Source organism: Kryptolebias marmoratus, linkage group LG22 (assembly GCF_001649575.2).
Source record: "Kryptolebias marmoratus isolate JLee-2015 linkage group LG22, ASM164957v2, whole genome shotgun sequence".
NCBI lineage: Eukaryota > Metazoa > Chordata > Actinopteri > Cyprinodontiformes > Rivulidae > Kryptolebias > Kryptolebias marmoratus.
Window position 1 is genome coordinate 22,145,731 of NC_051451.1, and position 27,042 is coordinate 22,172,772.

General features: G+C 36.8%; 1 protein-coding gene across 1 annotated transcript in view; it reads right to left on the reverse strand.

The window, feature by feature from the left end:
• LOC108234085 (muscular LMNA-interacting protein) overlaps positions 1 to 25,820 on the reverse strand; it is a 37,425-nt gene extending 11,605 nt beyond the window's left edge. Inside the window, exons 1-11 of the mRNA XM_017412995.3 lie at positions 25,629 to 25,820; positions 19,938 to 20,054; positions 14,989 to 15,126; positions 13,057 to 14,541; positions 12,513 to 12,584; positions 10,108 to 10,179; positions 9,946 to 10,029; positions 9,788 to 9,826; positions 9,104 to 9,148; positions 6,413 to 6,475; positions 6,164 to 6,286 (exon numbers count right to left, since the gene is read on the reverse strand). Of these exons, the coding sequence (XP_017268484.1) occupies positions 6,164 to 6,286; positions 6,413 to 6,475; positions 9,104 to 9,148; positions 9,788 to 9,826; positions 9,946 to 10,029; positions 10,108 to 10,179; positions 12,513 to 12,584; positions 13,057 to 14,541; positions 14,989 to 15,126; positions 19,938 to 20,054; positions 25,629 to 25,658 (2,268 nt within the window). The 5' untranslated portion in view covers positions 25,659 to 25,820. The remainder of the gene's footprint in view (positions 1 to 6,163; positions 6,287 to 6,412; positions 6,476 to 9,103; positions 9,149 to 9,787; positions 9,827 to 9,945; positions 10,030 to 10,107; positions 10,180 to 12,512; positions 12,585 to 13,056; positions 14,542 to 14,988; positions 15,127 to 19,937; positions 20,055 to 25,628) is intronic.
• Positions 25,821 to 27,042: the final 1,222 nt, after the last annotated feature.

The window sequence follows — 27,042 nt, forward strand, 5'->3', positions numbered from 1 at the left end:
GGAATTACTGGCTTGTCAACTCCTGGATCACCTGAACGCCTCCTTCTCCTCCTCGCTGCTGGACTCCTCCCGGACCTGTAAGACCAAAGGAATAACAATTAAATCATCTTGCAGTGCTCAGCTGATAGCAGGATTGGTACCCGAGACTCACCCTGTTCCTCTTGCCTTCCAGATCCTACCACGACACACGCACTGTAAATAGTTACCACCTTGCAAATAAACACACTTACCTTCAGCTGTTGTCTCCGTGTCTGGTTTTGGTCTCGCTCTCTGGACATATTACCATGCGTTCCTGTCAGCTGCGTGCAATAAATGAAAGAAGTGAGAATAATTGCCAACAGCTAGACTCAGGCGACAGTGTCATGATGAAGAGCGGAAGGGATATAAATTTTGCAGCTTCCCGTGATCTCAAGCATATTATGATGTTTCACATTTAATTACCAAGCTAAATGTTCCACAAATGAACCAAGAAAATAAGTTGTCCAAGTTAGAAGTCTCTTTGTGACCCTGTGATGGACTTGAGACTTGTCCAGGTGTGCCCTTCCTCTCGTACAACGACCGCTGGACAGAGGCACCAGCTCCTCCGTGACCCAGAAAAAAGGGGGCTAAGAAAGTGCATGGATGGATGACGGGATGGATGTTTGTCTGTTTGCAAATGACCGGTTGCCTTTCTTATGGAAAACAGTAATTTTAGTGTCCAAGGTGTCAAGAAGAATGATGCCTAAATTCTTTTTGTTCTGCAAAGGATTCATGAAAACATGCAATTTCTGGGACAGATAAATTAACATATCTCATCAGTTTCTTCTTACATTTTGTTGAGTTTTCTCAAGCAGTCATTCAGTCATTATTTGTTCTGATTGTTGATGCTTACTTTAACAATCTTTTCAGTATCCACTGTCCCATCTGCTGCCAGTTCACTTCAGAAGTCTGTTCTACTCTAACTGTACTCAATTCTTTTTATATCACTCATGTGTGCTGTAAACTGGAATCTGCTTAAAACTTTCTCGCTGGGTTGTGACTGCTGGCAGCTATGGGTGAATGGCGTTTGCGAGGGAGTTTCAAAAATGTCTTACAACATTCGCAGGGGTTCTCAGTTTCCTCCCTTGAGTCGCACGAGCTTGCAGTCTTGTTGCTTGAATTTTAAACGTGTGCATCAAAGTTTCTCTTGGAATAATCATAGAGTCTTTGCAGGCGTCTCAAACCTTTCTCAGTTTTATCAAAGGTGGTCTTCGACTCATCTCAAGTGCGTAAGAGTTGTATTTTGACATCTTCATGGTGGTTCTCCTCTGAAAAGACCACTGTTCAGATTTAAAAACCATGCAGGTTATAAAGAATATTTAAAAACTGGTCTTAAACTGCCGTTCCTCATTTCAAAAGTGAATTTCAGTTGATTGAATGGCTAATGGCTTGCACTTGTATAGCACTTTATCCAGTCCAAGGATCCCAAAGTGCTTTACACTACAGTCAGTCAGTCATTCAGCCATTCATACAAACAGTCACACACTGATTAAATTAGAATTGTGATGTTGACTGTCAAAGTGTGTACAAAGTATGCCTGCGTGGGTATAATGTGGGCAGTTTTGCAAGCCGTGCACACAAAAATAACCCATGATTTTTAAAAGTTTGCTGCAAAAAACAGAGCCTGGTTGCTTGCTGGTTACTTGGTTGCAAATACTCATAACACAGTGAAACTGCAATGAAAGGTTTGTCTATTTTCTTGCAGCATTGAGTTGGGTTTGAGTCACTAACTAATCTCCAACAGCTGCATCCCTGTGAGCTTCTACCTTCAGTTCGATTTCTGTGTTTTGTCTTCTCAGTCATGCTTTATCTAAAATACTAAAACTCTGCCTTGCCTAGCTTTAATCAAGTTTGAAGCCGGGTGAGTCATGTGCACAAAGTTCAGATGTTTTTTTATAAAATGCCTCGGGTCATCATGAGCAACTTCTGTCTCAATAGCTTCAGACTATTTTTTGTGGTGCTTCAGAAGTGACTATGGTTTTTAGATATGTGGGCCCTGTTAACAAAAGAAAGAGGCTGGCATTGTCATTGTTCAATATTGATTAGCTGTGTAAAACTGAGTTTGCAGGAATTACGTCTGTGCTTGTTGCCAAATGCAACCTGGTCTGACACATTGATTTTTAATGTAACCCAGAGCACAAACCTGTCAATGCTGTGTTCACCCGCTGTCTAAATGTAGATATTTTACTGCTTAGTCACCCTTCTGAGGACAAAAACCCTGTCTGTATGTCTTTATACTTAATTGATGTCATAGTTTCTTAAGTGAGTTCCTGCGAGCTTGAAGTTGTTCTTTAAAAAGAAAGAAAGAAGAGAATAAAAAGGGCACTACTCAATTAGGGCAAACAAGGCAAAGAAACCAACTCATAAAATGAAAAGCTTCTTCTTTTAAATTGACTCTAAAACTTCAGGGTTATGTAAGGATATCCTTGTTTCGTACATCCTTTGGATATTATTACCTGATGTATGGCTCAAATTAAAAATAATTTCTCATTTCAATAAATTATGTGTTTTTGTTTGTTTGAGTGTTTTCTAACTAATTCTTACAATCATAAATTGACTGTTTTGATGAAACTTTTGTGAACACTTCGAAGATGTGAGCATAGTATATAAAAGCAAAAGAGAGTATAAAAGCCCTGAGGAGTCAACATCTGTCATTTTTTTTAGTTGAAAAGCCTTGAGCCCTCATGCCATTACAAGAAAACTTATTAAAATTTATATAATGAGTGTAGGCTGAATTGCAACTTTGTACACTGTTCTTTATTTTTATTTGATTGGTATGTTTTAAAATGTTCCCGTGTTCAAAAATTTAATAAAAATTGCATTATGAATAATTTTTTTGAAAAAACACCTACTCTAGATTAAGATGATTATTGAGGGAGTTCTAACTCCTATCAGTTAGAATTGAAACAAGAGTATTTTATTGGGAAAATGTACAGTTTTGTGCAAAATTATCAAAGATTTTGGGCTTCTCTAAGTACCACCAGATAAATATTTGAATGTTTCTTTTGCATTTTTCTTTTTAGGTAACAAATCTGTTGGCATCAAAGAATAACATTTTAGTGAATATATAATGAAGGATGCATTTCTAAGTTTATTTTTTCTTATTTATTTTTATTTTTTTGTGTGAATGTTTGTTGTACTTAGTGTATTAAGCATGTCAGTGCTGCATTTTAAATAATTTTCTAACAGAATACAATCTAAACTGTGTTACATTCTTCTTTTCTCTTTTAATTACAAGCCTATTTTTTATTTCAATTCATAACTGGATTTTTAGTTTTAACATTGCACATTTTGCTCACTTTTAAACCTCTAAATACAGTATTCTTTGACAAAAACTGTGACTCTGCACACAGATTCACAGCTGTTTGCACAAATGTCTATCTCCCATATAAACCCTTAACCTTGCACTCAACCTTGTCCTTCATGCTAGTGAAATTTCTGCTTCTCTATGGTTGCTTGAGCGTTTTGATCTCAGCCAATAGAGAGCCAGATATGATGCTGACGTTGCTGCCTCCTTGTGAGAGCAATTATTTTATCACGTTAGAAGTGAAACTGACAAAGCATGAGAGTTGAAATAAAATGTGAGGGTAGCAGACAAGCTGATAAACATCTGTGCTGAATGTCTAGTCATATAAACATGTCTTTCACTTTTCTTTTTGTTGTTGTTGTTATTGTTTGCTTGGCTGGTGAGTTTTATCCAGGTGTGCTGCCTGTTGCAGCACTTATTATATTACACATTTTAAAATAATTTAATGGTTCACTTTGTGATACCAGTAATAAAAATGAACATTTTTTATGCATTTTGTAAAATTTTTCAGAATGTGGTTAAATTTGTGTGTTATTCGATGTAAACCCTAAAAGTGAAACTTGTAACTACTACCCTGAACTCTTAAGTGCATTATAATTTACTGAAACTATTACATTTTTCTATTTTTTAGTTTCAGTTCTGACTATCCAGTGTATCATATAAAAATAGATTAGTGGTATCAGTGGCAAAGCTTTGATGTATAAAGTTGCTCAGTGTTTTTTCATAGTTTTCTGTAATAAAACACTCTGAAGGTGAACATCTGTGCCGTTTTTCCACACATATTCTAACTACAATTAAAAAGACAGGTCCAACCATGAGATGTTTCTGAGAAGTGTTAAGAGGACAGCTGCCAACAGAGAACCATCAGGTCAAACCTGTAATTAAAATGCATCTCCATGTACCTGCTAACTGCCTGTAATTAGATGTCTCTTTCCAACTTTATGTGCAAATAAACCGAAATGTTACATCAGCCTCAGCTCACTGTGAGCAACAAACATGATCTTCCTAATAATAAGTCAGCAACCTAAAAATATGATGCTCAAATCGGACATTAGTACATTCCAGATCAGCCTGAGGGAAATAAACACATGCTGACATTTCCATCTGCTATATTATGTAACAGAAGTGATGTAAGAACAAGCTAAACAATACATGAAATGACTTAAGTGTGATGTCTCTGTGTGATTTTTTTTTTCAATCTGAGGCAACCCAGCAGTTGCTTTTAAACTTTCTGCAGATTTTATTGTACAGAAATGTAAAGCACAGAACTGCGCTGTACTCCTACAGCCTGTATGGGCCTCGTACTCCGCAGCAACACTCTTCTCTCCTTCTGACATTCTGATTCGTTTTGACAAATCATAAAAATATCAGACTTATTCACCACTGTTTTCCAAAACAAACAGAGAGAGAGAGAACAGCCACCAGAAGTTACCAACATCTTTGTCTCTTTTGGTAAACTTATTACAGATATGGTACAGAAGGTTGTTATGATCTGTGCATCCAGTACATTTCTATTCATTTTTTATAAAAAAAAATGTACACTGTAGAGGCAAGCTCAAAAGAAAGTACCTAGTGTACTTAGTGTGTGAATGAGTGAATGACTAATTGTAGCGTAAAGCGCTTTGGGGTCCTTGGACTAGATAAAGGGCTATACAAGTGCAAGCCATTTACCATTTACCATTATTTTTATAGAGGGATCAGAAGGTGGTCTTTGAATGTGAAATAAGGCATAATTGATGGCATTTGCGCCTGGCTGGTAATGTGTATCCCAAAACATTTTAGCGATCGAATGTCAGTTACCTGCAGATGCAGATGCAGGCAGCCACATCACACACTGATCTGTCAGATCTGTGTGACAGCAGGTCTGCTGAGGTTTCTATAAAACTGACAATGAATCGAGTTTTCTATTAATTACCTAAATTTGTGTCAGAGCAAAGATGAAGAATTTATTTTAACCTATAAAATCCCATGGTTTGTTAACAGACTAATGCTGGTTTTTGCTGTACATAGCACCATTGTGAACGTCCCATCAACGCTGTTTTAATTAAGTAATTAAAATGCAACATGGCTGCTCAGACTGTTATTCTATGATTGACACAGCACATTGTAATTGTGGTCATAAATGGTTCAATCAGCTCTAAAACAACACAAACATTAAACTAGAGAGAATCTAACTGTGAAGTGTCTTACAATCCACTCTAATTATGAAAACTTTGACAAAATGAATATTTATTTTGAAAACAAATTCTGATTAGCAGTTCAAATAAACCTTTTAGCCAAAAAAAGAGCAAAGAAAGAAAAGAATATTCTCCCAGATGACTGTTTATTGATGCAGCTGCTACAACCATCTAACTGTAGCCCACAGTTTAGTCTATTTACTGTAAGTGTTGTTAAATATATATTAAAGTTCAGCAATTCGGTTATATTTTTGTTAAATCGGAAATACATGCTGACCAGAGATATTAAAAAAACTGGTGTTGTATATCAGCCATCAGCTGCTCAATCTCTAAAGAGCTGCATCAGCCATAAAAAAATTAGACTAAATAAAATAAAAAAACAACAGTCGACCTCCAAATCAGACATTAGTTAGTCTTTTTTTTTATTTAACTGAAGAAGAGCAGCAGAATTTAGATTAAAATTTGATAAAGATACTAAGAATATGGAATTTTATTTCAGAAAAAGAAATGTATTTGTGAATACAGCAGGTAAGTGGACGAGCAGTGGAGGATATTTTGAAAGGTTTCTTGTAATCATCTGAAGATTTTTTTCTGCTTCGAGAGTCATCTTTGTGTCATCTAAAGATAAAGCCTAAACAATGAACAGATGCAACTCACCCACCTTTTTCTTGTTAGCTGAGGTTTGCTTAAACACCTGCCTGTAAGGACTGGACTGAAACTCATCTTCATCTTTCACTGTCAGTCTTGGAATGGCTGTCATCGGGCGAATGACCCCGGGTTTTGTCTAAACAAGAAAGGTGGAGAATTTGACAGCATCAATGGAGTCATTCAAGCAAATAGCTTTCCCTCACACCATCATTGTGCAAACAAACAGCAGCAGGAGCTTTTCATCAGTTAAAAGAACTTGTACCTTTTTAGGATACATCAGGTTTCTTTCTTTAGAGGCAGAAGGATGCAAGCTGCACAAAGATGCCTGAACAAAAAAATAGTTCATTAGACTCCAAAACATGACAAGAAAAGCGAGACAAGCATCCATGTAGGGTTATGAAATGAACAAGACATTTCTTAGCTAATTATATATTTTTCTTTTGTACATTCATGCTAAAAGAATAATAAATTAGTGGGATATCTTGCAGGTTTTGAGAGTTTACATATCAGAACATAATTAATTAAAGACATTCCTTGAAGGATTGCATATCACCTGCAAACTTTCATGCTAGATTTTTAAACTAAGATCATCTTATGTTGAGAAATAATTTAGCCGTTTCGGTCAAACCTTGATAACAAAGTTATGCATGATCTCCAAATATTGTTTCACTCAGAGTGTTGGGATTGACTCTCAGATACTACAACATCAAATTTTAATTCAGTATCTTATAAAACTGAGTTATAGCCTTTTTTTTGTGTTGTTGTGCCGGCTAATATCAGTTAGCTGTGGTGGCCATCTAAAATTGGTTTGACTCCAAATTGTAATTAGTTATAGAGTTACATCCACTGATTCTTTTCTGAGTTTTTTTAAAATCCATTCAGTGTGTTTCATGAGATATTTTGCTAACAGACAGGCACAGTTGACTTCAATGAGTACAAACCTGTTAACTACCAGCTACCAGTTAGGATTATCATATCCTGGATGATTGAAAATCTACACCAATGTAAAACCGGGTAATACAAGGTATGAGGTAACTAATTTGAAGCTAACTTTAATAATTTAATTGTTCTGTTATGTTTAAAAGCTCAGGACTGCAACTATTTAAGTGCAATACTCAATCATTTTTCAACACAACATGTTGCAAATAGATTCACAGTGCAACTCTGAAACATACCCTAAGACATTTTTCTTACCAACATTGTTTTTCTTGTGGAACATGAGAGAGTATATCTGTGTGGTTTACAATATATGAGGCGGTTTTTATAACAATGCCAGGCAGGTTGTCAGCTTGTGACCGCTCACTAACCAGCTCATTGCTGCCTTCTCCTTTCTCTTACTTTCAGAACCTTTTGAACTATCGGCTCATTTTTCAAAAGAAACGCCATGACGCATGTGGGAGAGAATATTGCAAAGAAACTACTGCTGTCTGTGTAGCATAACATTTGCCGGGGAAACTTTTGCTGCCTTACTCAGCCTCAAACTTTAGGCGCTCACGAAGTGCAACAAGATTGTGACAAAAGCTGTCCAAGTGACAGATGCAGTGACGGCTCTGCGGCAGGCCTGCCATGGGGCATTTTAGAGACAAAAATCACCTAATCAGTCTGAAAATGGGACTGAAATGCCAATAAAATCTAATACATTCAACATTGTTGTGCCACACATTTGGTAGCCTCTAAATCATTGAAAATTAAACACATATAAAAATATAACCTTATTAGATTACTGTAGTTAAATGATCATTAACCATTTCTTACATGCGAAGAAACACCTCAGTAGGTTATGAATGTGACAAATACTCACACGAACCATGAGTGAAATAGCTATTTTTGCTTCATTTCATTTCATTTTATTTGACCATTAAAGTGATATGGAGTTAAAATCACATAATACAATAAATAAAATATTTTTTTATTTTTTAAGTTTAATTATTTTTTAACTCAACATAAAGCAGACATCTCTTTTAATTCCTCTTCCACATCTGTATTTACTGACCAGTTTATCAAATTATGATGGGTTATAGCTTAATAGGATTATTTAATCAGCATCTAAAAATAGACACCGAAAAAGATTTAAACATCTTTACTTTACACCACTATCACTTCTGCATCAGACACTTATTTAATGCAATTTACACAGAAAACTGTCTCTGTTTGAATATGGTTTGTGGTTTGTTGCAACATGTTCAAAAAAACAAAACTGTGTTGCAAAATGAATCTTGTTGAGCAAACCAATTACTGATGCCAGATTGATGCAACTTAAAATACGACAACAAAGCATTTGTTTAAATAGCAATAGAAATGTTGATGTTTGTGTTAAGATGGCAGAAGTTTTATTTTTATATAGGTCAGGTGGTTGAGGCAGTCATCCTGAATCAAGTTTATTCCAAAAGTTAATTAATTGCAGTTGTGCATCCAATGATCACACACTGAGTTTCACTACAATCCGTCCAGTAGTTTATGAGATATTTTGCTAACACTACAGACAAACACACACAGACACAAGCAGAAACCTTACCACCTTATATCTTTAGGCCTGGTTACCTCAGATTATCAAGAACTTTAAAATATCTGTATTAATATCATCCTAACTCAATAAAAGTGTCTCTAAGTTTTGTTTACATGCTGAGAATTCAAATCATAGCTGTTTTTACCTCCAAGAGAGAATCCTTTAAACATGCAGGCAACGTTCACCTTGTTTTTTTCACATCTGTAAAGTTTCTTTTTGCAAAATATTGTTCATTGTATAGCTGTCAAAACATGGTGACTTAACTCTTCCAAGTTCAGTGACCAAATTTATGTGAATTTATGTCTGACATTGTATGAGAGCTGAGGTGATAAAATACTGACAGCAGCAGGTTGTTACAACGATTCCTCTGGGAGTAAAATCCTAAGAAGAAGAGGAAAAAAGCACATGCTTTAAATTCAACAGACAAACTACCTGACTTCTACTCACATATTTGGTTTCACGCCCCAAGGATTTTGACAATGAAGAGTTGTGCTGAAAGTGAAAAAGAATGAAGTGAAAACCCACCAAATCTTCAGGGGAATTTGAATTTTTTCATGCTAAAATATGATTTAATATTTCAAATATGTTCAACAAAAACAGGCAGAAAACAAGTTCTGGGTGCCAATGTCACATGGATTATTTAAGCAAAACAAAGCTGCCTTTGTTGCTCTTTTACTCTTTACATTTTTTTCAATGGTTTTTTCTCATTAATAAATTAAATTTGTACATTTTATCAGGCAGCTCTCGAACTTGAATGAAATTCACAGCATGCAGCAGCTCTTGGTGTTTTCTCTGAACACTGCAAGAGGTCATCTCCTTTGATAAATAATGAACAATTATTTTTATTCTTTGTGTGCTGTAAAGTGAGAATGTTCTGGCTACCAAACAAAAAATATGTTTGATTATTTCCTGACCCTTGTACCTGTAGATTAATTTAGCATGAAGACTGAAGCAGCTTCCCCTACGATTATAGGGTGTTTTCAGGGTCCTGTTTTTAATAATTTAGAAGTTGTTCAAGTGTATAACGTAAAGGCAGTGTTTTTCTATTTTTGTGTGTTTGTTTGTTTTACAAGATTACAAGCTGAGCTGTCTGTGGGGATTTTAGGAGCCTTAAATAATAAAACACTTTACCTGGAAACCAACATTGGTGTTCAGTGACTTTGAGGTCTCCTGTTTGCAGGATATTTTGCAGAAAAAGTTGAAAACATTAGTTGATTAAATTCATTCTAATGTTACATATCAGCAGATGTATATGGTTCATTTTCAGTCAGTTCTGTGATTTAACTCACTTCAGGAATGGAGTTTGCCAGTATTTCATCAATAACTGCATACAGCTCCTCTGATTTTTGCCGGAGCTCAGCAGGTGAGCACATCTGTAAAAACAGCAACATTATTCTTATTTTTTTGTGAAGTATTCAAATAAGAACCAGCAGCCATGCGTGCAGCAGTACCTCTGAGTGCGTGTCTGAAGCAGGTCTGTCCAGTGAGTTACAATGATTCTGCTCCACCTGCTCATCAATCGCCTGCAAACGCAAACAGAAGCGATCAAGCTCAACACCGAGATTGCCATTTTCTTCAAGTGGCAACACACTGTAAATTCTGAAAATGTTCATTTCCTTTTCCTCACGTCTTTGTGTTCTTCATGCCTGATTCACCATACAGGATCATATTGCTGAGCATAATGCACAGACATGACAAGCCTGGTTTGATTTCATTTCATTTTGAAAGCTTTGGTCATTTAGGATGTATTTATTAAGTGTTTAACCATACTCACATACTGTAAAAAAGTGCACTTTATTGAAAACAAGAGCGGTTCTGATTAAGTTTCCAAAGAAGAAATAAAAACAAAAAATACAATTGATTACTGACACAATAGTTGTGGAACTATTAATGACTTTAAATACATTAAAAATTAAAACAAAGATCATCAGTGTACATGACTCTTTCTCCAATTGTACCTTCACTGTCAGAATTCAGAATAAAACTTAAATGTTGCTGCTAACGCCCAACGCGCCCAACAACTAAGCTCCATCTTAAAGATCCTATTGTTCCATATTTTCCTAACAGAGCACTTTGCTCTCAGACTGCAGGTTTACTTGTGGTTCCTAGAGTTTCTAAAAGCAGACTGTAGAACCAACTTCCAGTTCTGTCCATGAGGCTGACACCGTGTCTACTTTTAACTCTAGGCTTGAGTCTTTCCTTTTTTAAAAAACCTATCGTTAGTTCCTCAGTTACCCCTTAGTTATGCTGCTATAGTCTTAGACTGCTGGAGGACAAAATGACCACATTTCCTCTCTCTGCTGCTGTCTTTATTCTCTCTATTCTCCGTGTTTTGAAATTATTGCTGTCGTTAACATGTGTTTTTCTTTGTTTTTCTTTCCATAGAAACTACACCCGGACCAGTCATTTTTGTGTTTGTCTGGGTCTTTCCAGTTCTCTCAAGCCCCGGCCATTCGAGGCAGATGGCTGCTCGTACTGAGCCCGGTTCTGGTTCTGGTTCTGCTGGAGGTTGCTTCCTGTTAAAAGGATGTATGTGAATGTTTTTGTGCAGTGCTCTGAGACGACTTTTGTTGTGACTTGCTGCTATATAAATAAAATGAATTGAATTGGATTTATGATTAGACTTTGGTTATTTCTAGTGCCCTGTGATGGCTTTGTTGTGAATTTATTTATATTCAAATATAAATAAATACAGTATAAATATTCAGTTGAGTTCGTGGTCATTTAGGTGAATCCTATGTTGATATTACGAGAGTTAATAATGGTTTTACTGGGGCTGAATTTCTAGATTTCTTTCCCCCTAAATGTTGAAAACAAGACAGTTATCTGAGAGTCTCAGAAATTATGCTTTAAAAAAAAGTTAATGAAAAAGATCACAGCCTTAAAACTTTGAAGAGGCTTCAAGGACGTGAAGCTGAGAAAAGATTTGATGAGAAAAGTCTGTGATGGGTGGTGCAGATTGTGGGAAAAACACCAAGACATCAAGAAGAGCTTCAGACTGACTTAGACCAACTTTAACCATCGGTTTTCCACCCAAACCACAGACAGCACTCTGAACAAAGTAAACTTCAAAAAGTGAAGACCAAGAGGGACTCAAAAATATTGAAAAAAGGCCCAAAGTGGACACAAAACTTTTTGTGACACATTTGACTTATCCTCTCTGATAAACTGTCACAGTTCCTGGATTAGCTGTAGTGGCCATCTTAATTCAGACTGACTCCAAAAGTTAATGTCCAGCTTTAATACATCCAGTGATTACATTTTAGATAATGTCACTGAAATCAGTCCAGTGGCTTATGAGATATTTTGCTGACAGACATTTCTGTCTATGGTTTCTTTAAAGAAAAAAACTACAGCTGTTTGAGGCAAAAGGATTGACTTCTTCTGCAGAATAGCAATTTGAAACACAGCATAGCTAAGCTTAAAAAAAAAGATTTTTTTAAACAGCCCACAGGTTTTGACCTAAACTCTACAGGAAATGTTTGAAGGAAGTTAAAACACCTCAGGAATGACTCCTGTGAAGAGTCTGAAGATGCCACCACGGGAGGGTGGTAGTAACTAACAGTTTATAAGTACAAAAACCTTCTAAATCACTACATGAATTTAACATTGGCAGTGGACCAAAGATGTCCAAATGTTTTCAGAAAACATTTTGTTTTTTGTTGGCACCCTTAAACCTCTTTAGACATTTTAAATTTAACTAACTGCTTATTTTACCTTTCTGCAGATAATGAAATGCAAATATTTTTTGCCTAACAGTGAAGCAAATTTCTTGGGACTTCAAACCATCTTCTAAGCAGCTTTAACAAGATAATAAGATAGACGACTGGGATTAGAGATAAATATGCAAACTCACTTGTTGATCCAACAGGATGGTGTTTGTGGGAATCGCAGCAAGTGACTTGTAGCTCAGTTTAATCTTGTGTGTCTGGTGTTTAAAGACAGAAAAAGGCAGAGAATGAATACAAATGAATTGCAAATGTCTGCAGTTTATGAAAAATAAACATTGTAAAATTTGTCATGCAATTTGCATTTCTTTGAGAGGGGTTTATCTCACACTGCCGGAGACTGCTAATAATACAAAACAGCTATCCACACATAAAGCCTTATGTACTTTGCTGTACATAAGGCCCATAGCTGTAAACTTCAACAATTTTAGTTTTTCTTACCCATAAGCAAGAAAACTACATGGCTGCATGTGACTGTTTGCTCTAAATTTGAGTCATAATCCCACTTCATTTGTGTTTAGCTTTTTACAGAGTCAAATTCAACACTAAATGATGTTTTACAGTCATTTAAATTATGTGAAAATCTCTTCACATATTATATGAAAACATCATTGACTGATGTGGCAAAAGACAAGCAGAAATCAAAACAGTGCCAGAATAAAGATGCTGTACCTTTCTCTTTTTACCCTCTCTGTCACTGCAGTCTGAAATTCCACTCCCCGGCCTTGGAGAGGGGGTGGAGCTCAGAGACAAGGAAGGTGACGGGGTGAAGTCTCTGACTGGTGGCGCAGGGGAGGGCGTAGGTGTGGGGGAAGTGGCAGGTGATGGCCATCCAGAAAGGACAATGGGTTTGTATCGAGAAGGAGACAGGCAGTGGGTTTTATCAACAGCCTTAGAGGGAGTGATGCTTCTGGATACAGGCCAGCTCCCCACTGACTCACACCGTCCAACCTTGGTGGTTCGTGTTAAATGAGAGAGGGGGGATGCGGGGGATGCACAAACAGAGTCAGGTGGGATGTGTGAATGAGGAGATGGGGAAACGGGCGCAGATCTCAGTTGCTGAGAGAGCATATGGAGCCTCAAGAGAGATGAATTTGGTTGACAAGTCCAGTTCTGGGTCACAGGAGGCTCATTTTTAAGTTTAGAGGGTGGGGAGATGAGATTTTTAAGGTTATTATCGGCATGGTCCTTGAGGAGCATGTGCGTGTTGCTGGGCCTCAGCTCGTGTAACTTTGAAGTGGAGCTGCATGGTGGATTTGCAGAGGCTGGTTTTTCATGCTTTGATGGAGCTGTGACATTTGAGAACAGAGGGGTTTGAGGGAGTTTGCTCTTCGTTGGTGGAGGAGAAATCACCTGCTTCTGTCTAAGATTACATCTTTTCAACTGAGTTTGAGGACATTTGCTGTTGTGAGCACTTGACTCTATAGTTAGGGAAGTAGCGAGCTCCCTGCAGACATGGTTTTGACTGTCTATAGATGTAGATGAGGAGAATCGAGAGGAAAACTCAAAGGGAATGGAGGCCACACTGGAGGCAGCTGAGCACGCGTTACAGAAGGACAGGGTCACGGGACTAACAGGCCAGCAGGGGGTGTAGGGCCTCTGTAGTGCAGGTGTCAGGACAGGAAGCCGACCTTTCCTGAGGATGGCAGTCAGGAGGGAAAGCCGGGTGACGGGAGGTCGGTGCCGGGGAGGGCGTGTCTGTGAACAGGCAAATGACAGACTGTCACAAGATGAGAAACAGGTCTGGGGAATGTTAACCAGACTGGAACCAGGAGCGAGACTGTGCTTCTTGATCCGGACAATAGACGGGGTGAATACACCCGAGGGAACAGACGGGCAGGGCGATATCGTTCGGCTGAAAGAAGCCGGAGAAGTCAGGATGGACTCTCTGGACGAGGCCGGGGTGGGGAACAGGTCTGAAGAGTTGGTGGGGCTTGTTCTGTCCTCTGGCACAGTCGCTGTGTGTGCAAAGCAAGCCAAGATATCTTCAGCATGTCCAGAGATATTGTGACACTGCTGCTGGGAAATGCCCCGGTGTTTATCAACAGCTGTTTCCATGGAGACCGTCCCCTTGGCTGTATGATTGGGAGTATTTTCAGACTGAGCGCTGACTGAAGGAGGAGCTTTGGTTTGAAAGTACTTGTGATCTGGTGGAGACTTCAACAGGAGAAACAAATAATAAAGTGTGTTATTTCATCTGTCTTGTCTGAAAGGGTTTGTCTTCAAAATTCCTAAAAGTCACAGTGACTATCCTGTTCAACCTGTTTGTTACTTGGTCTGTCAGTTGTGGTGGATTTGTGAAAATACTACAAAGCCACCATTTGACACAATGACAAGAAGAACTTAAGCTTATAATAATAAAGCCACTGTGAAACATCAAAGTAGATGCAATTTAATCCCTTAGATTCCAGTTAAACAGACAGGAAAGGCAATTAATTTACACATCATACTGTAACTGTGTTTCTCTTTAATCCCATGACCATGAATGTTATTTTTTTTCACAGATACAAATTAGTATTCCATGCACTTAAATCTACACTATCATGTCAATTAAAGCCTTTTGTTGTGATCACAAAACACTGTGAGGGCTCTTGTTGTACTTACCTGAGGTTCTGCTTCCAGCCGGATTATATTTGGTTTTTCTGTTTCCACAAAGTCCCTGATAAAGACAATCTCTGCTTTGAAAAGCTCCCCTTCTGACACGTTGCCCCCGGCTGTCTTCTCGTGGGACATGACTACGTTCTGACAGGAGAGAAGGGGAGGAAAAAAAAGATGTTTAGGAGGAACCGGGCATGTGAAACCTGAGAAAAGCAGAGTTAAAGTTGCAGCGAGCCTCTCTGAGCTGCAGGGCTGAGCTTGACTTCACCACACATATAATTCACATGCACATCCACATGTCCTGCTGATATTTATGTAGCACATGCCTTATCGTCAGTGGTGACTGTGTTTACAGGCAGCTTATAGTCATCAAGTATTTAAAATGACAGCCAAACTTTGCTTTACTGTAAGTCAGAACTGTTTGTCCTTGTAGTCATTTATTACAAGAAATTATTAGTCAGTGTTAGGTGAGCAAAACAAAATTAAAATGTTTATTGACTACATACTATTATTCCTATTTCAATAACTATTAAAAGAACATAAAGTTTAGTTAGGAACACTTTATTCAGGTTAGCAAAAAAATGCTTGAAACATCATCTACCTTGACATGACATGTAAACAATCCAAAACAAGTTCTGGTTCAAAAGCTTGGATAATTAGAGACACTTTAAAGAGTAGCTACATAATAAAAGTAATGCTTTTCACTCCAAGTCTAAAAACCACACTGAAGAAAAATAATAATTACAAAAAAAACAAAACTGGTCCAAATCTGTCTGTCTTCATTTCAAAACTACTGCAGTAGATTAAGTCATAAACATGGAGGCGACTGCCGAGGTGAATACAGTTTTGCAAGCTGTGAACATGAAAAGAAGCTTTCATTTGTTTTAAACTGGCTGCACAGAAAAATTTGATTTCAGTGAGTCTGCAACTGAAAATTAATTTTATTTCATGCTGGTTTGACTCGCCAATTAGTCTCCAACAGTCACAGTTCAGTGAAATACGACTCTAACTAACATCTTTATTCAGAAATTTCCTCAAACCTTTCACTGTAAATTGGTGTGACTCATCCACATAAACATATTAGCTATTATGACCCATTAATGGAGATGTGATTTAGTTGTAAATGTCTTAATACAATATGACGGGATGATTTTAGTTACAATACATAAGAATGAGTAACTGCTTCTTCTATTTTCATTAATAAAATAAACGGACATTTTGGTTGTAATCATTTGAAAAATACATATCCTTAATAATAAATCTTAATAGTGACAGCTTTCAGTCACTTGGATAGATTAAATATTCTCTTGGAGCTGCTCCTATGCCTCACTCTTAAAAAAATTAAATTTTTATGTATAGAACATATTTAAATATTTTATCTACCATAATAAAACTGAATTTTTAAATACTCCAAGTCAGTTGTCATACAGATAAAAATAGGATCCGCAGGAAATTCATGAAAAAATTATAAATATTAGCTGTTATGGTGCATAATTAATACAGTTACAACATTTACAGTGCAACATTTGTGTTTTTCTGTGTTGACAAATTTACTTTTTTCAAAGTACGGTTGCTACGAAGGTGTCACAAAACAGCAAATGTACAAATTTCTTCTTTTATTCTTTTACCTGAGTAATTTTGAAAGCCAAAGGCAATCTTGGATGCATGCTGGGCCAAGGGCAAACAGGAAGAATACACTCTGATTCAAGACGGTTGTGGTATTTGGCAGAAAATCTCAAACTTTTCATCCTTTTCAATGTTGGCCACTTTGAATTTTAAAATATAATCATATTGTCAGCTCTGTCAAAATTATTACACTGGAATGCAGGTCAAAAAAAAGATGAGTTGACATACATAAAGCAAATAAATGATATCATAAGTACTATCATTTTCAGAATATTTGGAAAGTATACTACAGTTTATGACTCACCTTTGAAATTTATTTTAAGCATTGTTGTCTTTTCTTCCTGCATAAGGTTTTTTATTATACCAGATCTTTTTTGTTTTGTTTTGTCCCTTTATGTGCAAAAAGCAATGTTCTTTTAGAAAGAAAGTGCAAGGCCAGAGCTGAAGTCTGGTGGGATAGTACTCATCTTCTATGAATCTTCTGCTTCTCTACAGATGATGAAGTTCCAGAATTTGATGGGAACTTTTCGTTTTAAAAAAGAGGTGGGTTTATTCGCTGATCTTTTTCTTTGACCTGTTTCCTCTGTCTTCCCGACTTGACCCCTTCTGGAATTCATTAAACTACAATCAAGAAGGAAAGGCTTTTTGCAATTCATCGTCTACTTACCTCCTAAAACTCCTCGGCTTTGAATAAACTTTGATGAGTCAAAAAATTAGAAAGGTTATGGTCCTAATCACAACTATGATGAACCCCACAGCGCAAACAGACTGATTGGGGTTGGAAACCTTCATATATTAGCTTAGATTTCAAATTTAGAAAAAAAAAAAAAAAAAAAGTTTGCACAGTTATCTCTTTGTACTCAGAGATTGTACAAAAATATACTACTCTTGTCTCAACTGTTGAAAATAATGTTTCTCCATTTAAGATGGCTGTCACAGCTATTATTACTCATATTAAGGTAAAATTTGGTGTGGTAGTAGCTGAGAGTCGTTCCCAACACATACTATAAACACTAACAGCTCTTGTGAGATCTTTGTTTAAAACTTTGCTATGCAAGGAATGCCACTTTAATTTATTTATATTTCCTGTGTTCATGTTCATTGTTCTTGAGATCCAAACATCTAAGCTAACAATAGAGCTTGTTGCTTAAAAAAACACAAGGTTATAAAGGAAGTTATGAATTGTATGTTAAACTTGAGTAGCCAGGTTTTGAAAATCACAACTTTTTTGTGTTTATAGCTTACAAAACTGTATTCAAGGCTGTGCACATCTTTTGTTGTCCATTTCTGCCCACATTGCACCGGCTTCAACTCACTTTGTACCCTCCTGCCCCCACATTTATGACTTAATTTACTAGAGTACACTTCTGAAATGAAGATAGGTGAATTTTTACCTGTTTTTAAATATCTACTATGTATCATAAGTGTAGCTTTTAAACCTGACTTTTCTAGCATGAAGAAAACTCTTGTTCAAGCATCAAAGTACAGCTGTAGCACTGCAGATTTTACAAAAACTAAACTGAGAAGAGTTTGAGACACTGACGCAACAATCCTGAGGAAAAACAACTGTTGCGAGAGTTTTTTGAACACGTTCAAATTTCAAATAACAAAAATTTGGAGTCTCGCTCACGAAAGCCTTTTGGTAACTAGTTGCAGCCCAGTGAGATACTACCCTAAACAATCTTTGCTTTTGTTTCTTTTAATGTCTTAAAATACTACACTTTTATGTAAAATCTTGACTCATTTTTTGTATATATATTGCATATTTAGTTTTATATTATTCTGTTTTATGATTTAAGTGTAAAAACGTTCTGGTAACTTGAAAACTGGGTACAAAAGCCCTGACAGGTCAGACACACAAACCTACATTGCAAATGAAATGACCAACCAGATACAAACTCAGAAGTTTGCTAAAAATCCCAGATGTGTTGCAGCTGTGTGGCCATATGCTTTCTGTTTTCTCCTGAAGGCTGCCCCTCTTTTGGGTAATAACAGTGGAGGAAATTTGGAAATTAATGGAGCCACCCCCCTCAGTGAAAGGACCTTTGAAGTTGATACCAGGGAGCCAGCAGGCTGTCTTCAGGCATCCAGCACCGCGGTGCTGTTCTGATGCTGATGCTGGATAAACATCCATTAGCACTTTAGGTCTTCCAGCAAGCTACACCACAGGGGGTCAAAATCAGCCCACAGGTGGGGTTGCTTTAAGTCATGGAGTGCAATAATGTAATTCAGAATAATCAGCTTTAAGCAATACTGTAAATAAAAAAACTGTGTTCTGTTTATTTTTATTATTGTTGTCCTTTTACTCTTACTTAAGTTGTTAACGTTTTTGTTAAAGTGTTATATTAAACATTAATATGTTAAGCTAAAGAAACTGATTAGCAGCAGAGGTCAAATGTGTTTGATGTTAAAACACTTTGAAGTCAGGTTCAGAAACACGTCGATAAGGATGCAATTTATGACATTTGTCACCTGGCACCATCATATTAGATTTGAAATCATAACACAAAGACATGATTTGGACTCAAAAACTTTTAAATATATAAGATTTTAACAATTTTATTCTTTTTGTCTTCAGGTGAAGATGTGACAAAATGTCCAAATTCTCAGTTTCAGCAGTTATTTCAGCGCATGACTATATGTCCTGAGGATGAGTCAGTATGGGAGGAAGTCAAAGTGCATCAGGTGAAAGTCAGACTGATTAGTCCCCAGGAGCAAAAAAAAAGTAATCTGCAGCCTTCTGACATGATTAATCACTAAAGACGAGAGTCATTTTACTCAGCCAACACAGCGCAGAAATGGATTTTCTGCCTCATAAACCTTTTAGAGTTTGGACACTTTCTGTCCGTCTTTTCTCACCTCTATGAAGTCTTGTTTTATCAACTGTATTCTGAAGAGTCACATGTTTAGAGATTTTCTTTTTCAAGGTAAAGAGTTTAATGGAAAACACTGAGTTTTGACTCATGGATGTGATTAAAACAAAGAATATAATTTTGAAAATGAATGAAGAGTGTCAAATAAAACACATCAAAGATGATAATAAAGGGTTGATGTTCAGATTTATTAGGAAACACCCGGTGTGCATTTAAACTGCTAATCCTTTAAATCTCACACCTTGAGCCTTTAGGCTTAACAAACAGGGGTGTTAAATGATGAAAAATTAGCCCCTATTACTCAGCTTAGTGACACAATATCAGGTCCTGAATCTTATTTTATTAGGTAGCTACCAGAAATTAAAATATAAAACTAGCACATACTTTTTGTCTTGCAGTAACTGCAGCCGTCACATTACAAATTCTTCAAAAACAAAATGTGTGCTGCTGTTGTACCTTATCTGATTTTCCTTCAGATTTCTCCTTCTTTGTGAGAATTCCTTTAATTGGTAACTCGGTCACCACTGGCACAAAGCTGAACGTAGCAGGTCCAACCGGCCTCCCTACAAAAACCTGTAACTCACAGAGCAGAGGAATTAATCATTTTCTACTAAGAAATGTCACTGCTGTGCACAAAAAACACGATGTGCAATAAATGCTGAATGAAATGTACAAGAATCTTTACTCTGGTATACTTGTCTGTTCTAACACATTTAGTTCTGCTAAATACATTTAAATTCACTTCTTTTGTAAGTTTCACACCACTAATGATCATATATTACATAACAGCTTTCAATGTGAGTGGATATCAGTGATAAAACTGTAGAGGCAAAGCATTAAATAAGCTTGGACTCTGGGCAGCTGAGGGATCCATAAAGGTAAAAACATGCATGTTCAGTGGGCTCCGACAGCCTGCAGAGTTCATATGCTCGTGTTGCAGCAATAAAAGAAGTACAAGCATAATTTTTATTGACATGTAGATTTGGAAACCCCTCATTGTTCATGTGATCAACACGTCTCTTCTCTGCTGCCTACACAGAATGTGTCTACAGCTGCTCAAAAACCTTTTGCTTCATTGTTCCCCATTTGCATTTTCTTCACATAAACTAATTCTCCTATTTTTTGTTTTTTGTTAGACTTTGAAGATAATGACAGTCGCAATTGTTAGGTTTGATAATTGTCGGAAACCTAAGTTAGTCCGTTTTTTTAAAGAAAATACATGAAGAGCTGGTGCCTCACAATTTCGATTTTGCAAATGACTGCCACGGCTTTTTGACTAACAGCTGTTTTAGCCAAGGTAAGCACTCGGTCATTATTGTATCGACAGTTTTGTAAGGGTCAGTGCTACTTGCCAGCATCAACTGGCAGCTTTTCTTCCTTTGGTTCGATAAAATAGAACTGTTTTGCTCAAAGCATTTCCTTGCTGCAATACAAAAGCCAAAAGCAGAACCCAGCAGGTGAGTCGTTTTTTCCGCACAGCTTGAATTCATGAGCATTATCAGTCCTGAAATCTTCCCAGTTTTGTGTCATCTGCAGTCAATGTGAAGAATGCTTTCTCTTTCCCCAAAACTCTCTGCCTTGATCGAACTCTCACATTTCTTACCACGACTTGGAAAACTTTAATTAGGCTTACGAAATGTCTCTACACTGATTTGTTTTTCTTTCCGTTCTCACAACCCAAACCAAAGAAAAGTCCAACGTTTCAAATAGTACAAAAAGACGCGTTTGTCAATCACACATCACTGTGCCATTTTAGTTGACAAGTTTTTAAGGACAAATATAACAAGTCAAAAACAAGTAAAGATGAAAATACAATCTTTGCTGTATGTCAGCTGTATTAAGGGGCCCTTGGTAGCTTAGAACTCAATGCCAGACTTCACAGATAAAGAACATCTGTCAAACCCAACACTGTTTATTGTCTTTATTTTCTCAAGGTGCTACTTTATTCATTTTCTCTCAGTGAAGAACAACTTGATCTGTGCTTTTGTGTTTTTGTCACTTTCCTTCCAGATGCATCTCATTCTCCACCACCACGCTGTCGAATTTGTCGTTGCTGTCTGTACTGACATCAATGGCCGTTTTCTGCATCAGGGAGCAACGTCACTGTGATTATGTAACATGAGTTTGCACAAAACTGCGAAAAGATAGCATCCTGCTTTCTGTAGCTACTTACCTATGATTTCTTGTTGCATTTGACAGAAATCTATTTGCAACTCAAAGGTATTCGTCGTGATCCTAGCTGTCTCTACAGCAGTAATCACAGACCACACTCATCAGGAGCACTTCTCCAGCTTAATTACGGCTCTTATTTCCACGGTGTTATTGTCAGGTCATTTGCAAAATGCAGACTGGAGAGTGAGGCTACTGAAATGTCTTCCACTAATCAGCTTATCAGCAGAGATACTGATGCAGGTGAAGATATGAAAACTGGATCACACAACTGCTGATTGTGAGGACTGACACTGTTAGTGAATGTTGATTGTTTTTAATGAGCATTTTCCCATCATTTATTCACTGGTTTCAAAACCTAAATGGGTTTAACCAGTCAGCCTACTTTTGAATGCCAAAGTTTAAAAGTTTACTGTGCTAAATTGAAATGTCACAGCAAATTATGGGAAAAGACAAAAAAAAGTGGCTTTAAAACTTGGTGCTATGCTTGGTGAATAACAAGCACTTTAAGAACTCTGTTTCAAATATAAAACTCCAGCCTTATGGTTTGTAACAGGACGAAAATACCAGGGGATGTAGTCATTACTTTCTTCTTTTACTGTTTTTTGTTTTGCCTAGTAGAAACCGCCACCAAATTATTGATTTTAACAGGGCAACTGAACTTGACTGTATTTGAAATGTTCAACACGTCTTAAAATAATACAAGACAAGGCCAATAAGGAGAAAAGCTGTAGTTTGGAAATATAAGGAGGTTTTGTCCACTGGAACCTTTAAAGCATGGCATTGCTTTCTTGGCTACTTATCTGTGAAAAAATAAAAATGCTTCTAAAAAAGTTTTGCTTGCATAAGATCTAAGTGTATGTGCATGTGGTGCAAATGTTTTATATTCATGTAAAGTGAATGCAGTAGCTTTAGAACAATCCCTGTTGTTGACAAAGTAACAGCACAAAATGTGTGTAATGTATGCTGTTTGAGCTGCAGGATTCCTGCAATTTAAGTTTCCCTTCGAGTCTATTCACGAGGAAGGCAGGACAGAAACACAAACGGACTTGACATGTGTGAAAAGATTTAATGTGCTTCATTAACATGCAGTGTTTTGCTTAGGTCTCCTTTTCACATAAAAATAATATAGTCTGACAATCTGGGGTTAAACAACCTCAAACAACCTCCTTCAGTAAATCGGATTATAATGTAACATTAATTGCTGCATTTCAATCAAAACTGATTACAAACAAATCTACTGGAGTGCAGACGGTGTCAAGTGGTGAATTAAGTCATGAATGGTGTAGATTTTATCCTAAACAATCTTGGCAATAATGATTTGATTAAGTCCTAGATTGTTGCTGCAATTTGATTTGTTGCCTGAGCCTGATGTATATTATTGTACAATACATCATCATAAAACTATACTTTGTACAGCTTCGTAAAGTTGTAAGATAATTTTAAAATTACCTGTGGCAGAAATATACTGTGCTTCTGTCATTAAAAATAATTTAGGGGTTAAGGAAATTTTGATTATTTATTAACTTTTAAAATATAGATCATAGATATGTTTGCAAACAGTGACTAGTTTTCATCTCAAGTTTGAATCCTGAGTCTATAATCATGATAAAATTTTAACATGAATCCGTTATGAGGAGTAGTTTTATTTTGAAATGCTACTAACTGCGTAGTAAAAAAGCTCATCTGAGGTTGTATTTATTCATATTAAAACCATTAAAATTTATTTTTCATCCTAACACATAAAACAAAAAGCCTGAAAGTGAGTTTACCTTCTTTTTTGCCACAACCAAATTATATTTTACGTTTTAAATGCAGGACCACTGCCTTCAATAGGGCATTGATATATTATGCAATTTCCTTCTTTGAAGTATCTGTCTTCCACTTCCTTTATGTTTGTTTTGATCACTCAGACAACCAAAGCTGTTTGAGGCTTCAGTTCTATCCGGTGTGTCTGTAATCAATTCCATATTTAAAAATACTTTACAGAGTTCTAGACGAAAATAATCATGAACCGTTTCATAAACTTGTTTACGTGTGATTACAAAACCTCCCCCTCCGCTCTTCTCCTGTGATCATAGCAGAGTAAGTTTACACCATGAAAGGTTTCATCCTATTTGCCCACTGGAGCCATCTTGAATACAGATCACAGGGAGTGTTGCCGAGATCATGCCGTCCTCATGGATCACGTTTCTTACTGGTTCTGGTTCACTGTGCCAAATGTCAGCTCGCAGTGCGTGCCCAGTCTTAGTTAGCCCTTTAGGCATGTTAGTCTCGTCCTAAACACCAAATCCAAGAAGCAGGAGGTCACTCTGAGTGGGGGGACTCACATTAACAGTGACCCACCAGAAAGTGACAAACACTTTTTAAGAAAATTTTAAAAAAACAACTTAAATTACCAACATGTTATTTGTTATGAAAGTTGTGAATAAATGTCCCTCCTTATTAGTTTGTTCTCACGATCCTTTTCAAAGATAAACACTTATCTCACAGCAACATCTGGGTTTGTTATTAATGCTTATTTATTTGCCATAATTACAGCTGTAAGTCTGAGGCTGCTGCGTGCCACAGATCTTAATATTTATATCAAGATGGTTTTGCCCCAATGCATGACTAAACAGTTGGGTGGGTCACCAAGTAAAGAGTTTAATTACAGACAAACACGCAACCCCTCCTTCATGAGTAGATAGTGAGTGCAGATTTAGACCGACGGCAGCTGCCACTGAGCACACTAACCTTTCTCTAAGGACTATAAACAAATACATGCAAGGTTAAACACATCATGAAATCACATCTTTAATGGCCTTTTACAACAGATGCATGTGCAAAAAGGGAAAAAAGTGAAATGATTTTAGTTTATTATCTAATATCAGCTTAATAAAAATACTTTAATTCTCAAATTTTCCCGTAGTTTTATAATAGAACGAGGATTTGGATTCATTTGAATCCAAGAATTGTTTTTGCTCATGTTTGTGTGTTTGTTTGCTTCCAGCATTAGCAAAAAATGTCACAAACCAATGGATGGATTTTAATGAAACTGTCAGAAAATAATCACTGGATGTAAATCTACAACTGTTGATTTTTCAACCCACTTCAAGACAGCAGCCACAGCTAAGCAACCTCAGCAAACTACAGACACTGACTGGCATTTTTCTATAAAAACTTGGCATTACCTACTGAAGTCAAATCTATTTGTCTGTTAGCAAAATATCTCATGAACCTTTAGACAGATTTTAATGAGACTTTCCGAATGTAATGATGGGATGTACATTTATAACTCATTACCTCTTGGAGTTAATCCAATTTAAGATGGCCACCACAGCTAATCAAGTTTAGCCAACAGAAAAATGGCTATAACTAACACATTTCACAGATATTGACCGAAGATTTGATGTGGTAATAGCTGAGAATCATCCTCAATACATACTTCCAGTGCTAATAGATCAACCAAGATATCAGAAAATGAAGAAAAAGCAGCTATAACTCCGTCTGTTCTTATCATAAGATGATCTTATGATCTTAGTTTAAAGCTAAGATCATAAAAGGCAGCGGGTGATATGCATTCCCTCAAGGAATGCTTGGCTTTTCATTACTGATGCGATGGAAAATTGCAGGCTCAGTATTAAATTGCAGCATCTGACTATAACCTGTGTTTATGTGTGTGTGCCTGGAGGGTAGCAGCAGCTTGTAGAGGTTATAATGAGGCTAAATATAGAACAGTGTTGATAAATAAATAAAAAAAATACTCCAAATAAACTCCAAATAAATAAAAATAAATAAAATCTTAATTCCAGGTTATATTTTTTTCCACCCAGACTTGACTTTGAAGTAAAATAGTAACAATAAAAACAGCATTTTTGTCACAACAAATATCAGCAGAGAGCAAAGGCAGGTAGGTGTTCCACCTTGCAGAGGGTAGTTTACCTGCTTTCAAACAATAATTACTGTAAAAAAAATAAATACATGTTTCTTTCTTACCTTCCCTGCACTTTTTTTCAAACTCTCCATTTCTGCCACCGATTCCTGTCTTTCAGAGACATCACTCCTGTCCTGGTTTCAGAAATAACTTTTCAGATACCATCAAAGCAGATATGTGGAAGCACTTTTCGGCCCCTCTCTTAAACTTCAATGTGCATTAGTGTTGGTCTGTGTCATCCAGCAGATTTCCTTTTATAGATGCCTTATGGCCACAAATAGCTTGCAGACAGCAGTCTGCATGCTGGGAACCAGAAACAATGTTCCCGCCACAAGCCACAAGCAACAGACACTCCAAAAAAATCACTTTGATTGTTTTGTGTTCCCACTTTTATTTTAAATAAACACCCACTACTTCCTTATATGAATGATATAGATGTGTAATTTTGTTCAGCATGAGTCTTTTTATCTATTATCTACAGCTACACTATATTTGACATCAAGCAGAAAACACCACAAATTTGCTAAAGCTTATATAAAGAAACACACACACACACACACACACACACACACACACAGTGTTTCATTGGGGGGAGGAAAAGTAGCTGGGAAATAAGCATTGGCAAGAAGTGTCTTATCTCTCAAAATCGTGCTTTTTGACAGCTTTCTTATTATGATGCTTGTTCATTTCAGGTGTTTTTCAGAGAAGCTTTTTGAGAGACAGAAAGGCAGAAAAGGAAGGAATCCTTGTTTGAACTTGACAAGCCAGATAAATGTCTCTACGTATGTGACACAAAAAGTAAGATTATTGACTAAATTATTTTTAGAAATTTATGAAATATCAGATGTTTGATTTGCTTCCAGGTGATATAAATCTCTGCAGTCAGATGTGACAGAAAAGTCTGCAAGGCGAAAATTGTTTCCAATAATGAGTTCTCTGGCAGCTTGAAACTAATTCTGTTGTTTGTTTGCTGCTGTATCGACTTCTCTGTTCCCTTATCGGTGAGTGAAAGCAGACCTCTTCTAATCCCTTACATACACTACATTCTTCATTCCTGTCACAGCTGCTCTTGTCTGTTGTGGTCCTACCGACACCCTCCCCCTGTCAGACTCTGCCACGCAGAGAAAATTACAATAAATCAAAGCACAGTACAATACTGCCACCTGCTCACATTTATGATACCTTTGGTGCTGTGTACTTAAGGCAAATTGCTATGTGATGAGTAGAGGAAGACCCAAAGGAAGATAAAGTTCAGAGGCAAGCAGGGAAGAAGAATAACAAACTTTAGTTTATTTAACTAAACAAAAGGCAGGAAGTCTGGTTTAAAATTAAAACTCCAATAGATGAAAGGCAGAGTAACAAAAGAAGACGTGACTCAGAGGAATAAAGAACAATAACTAGGAATAAAATAACTTTTTTAACTGAGCAAAAGCACAATAAGTGATACATGGCAGCCGTGGTTATTTGGAAATTGAG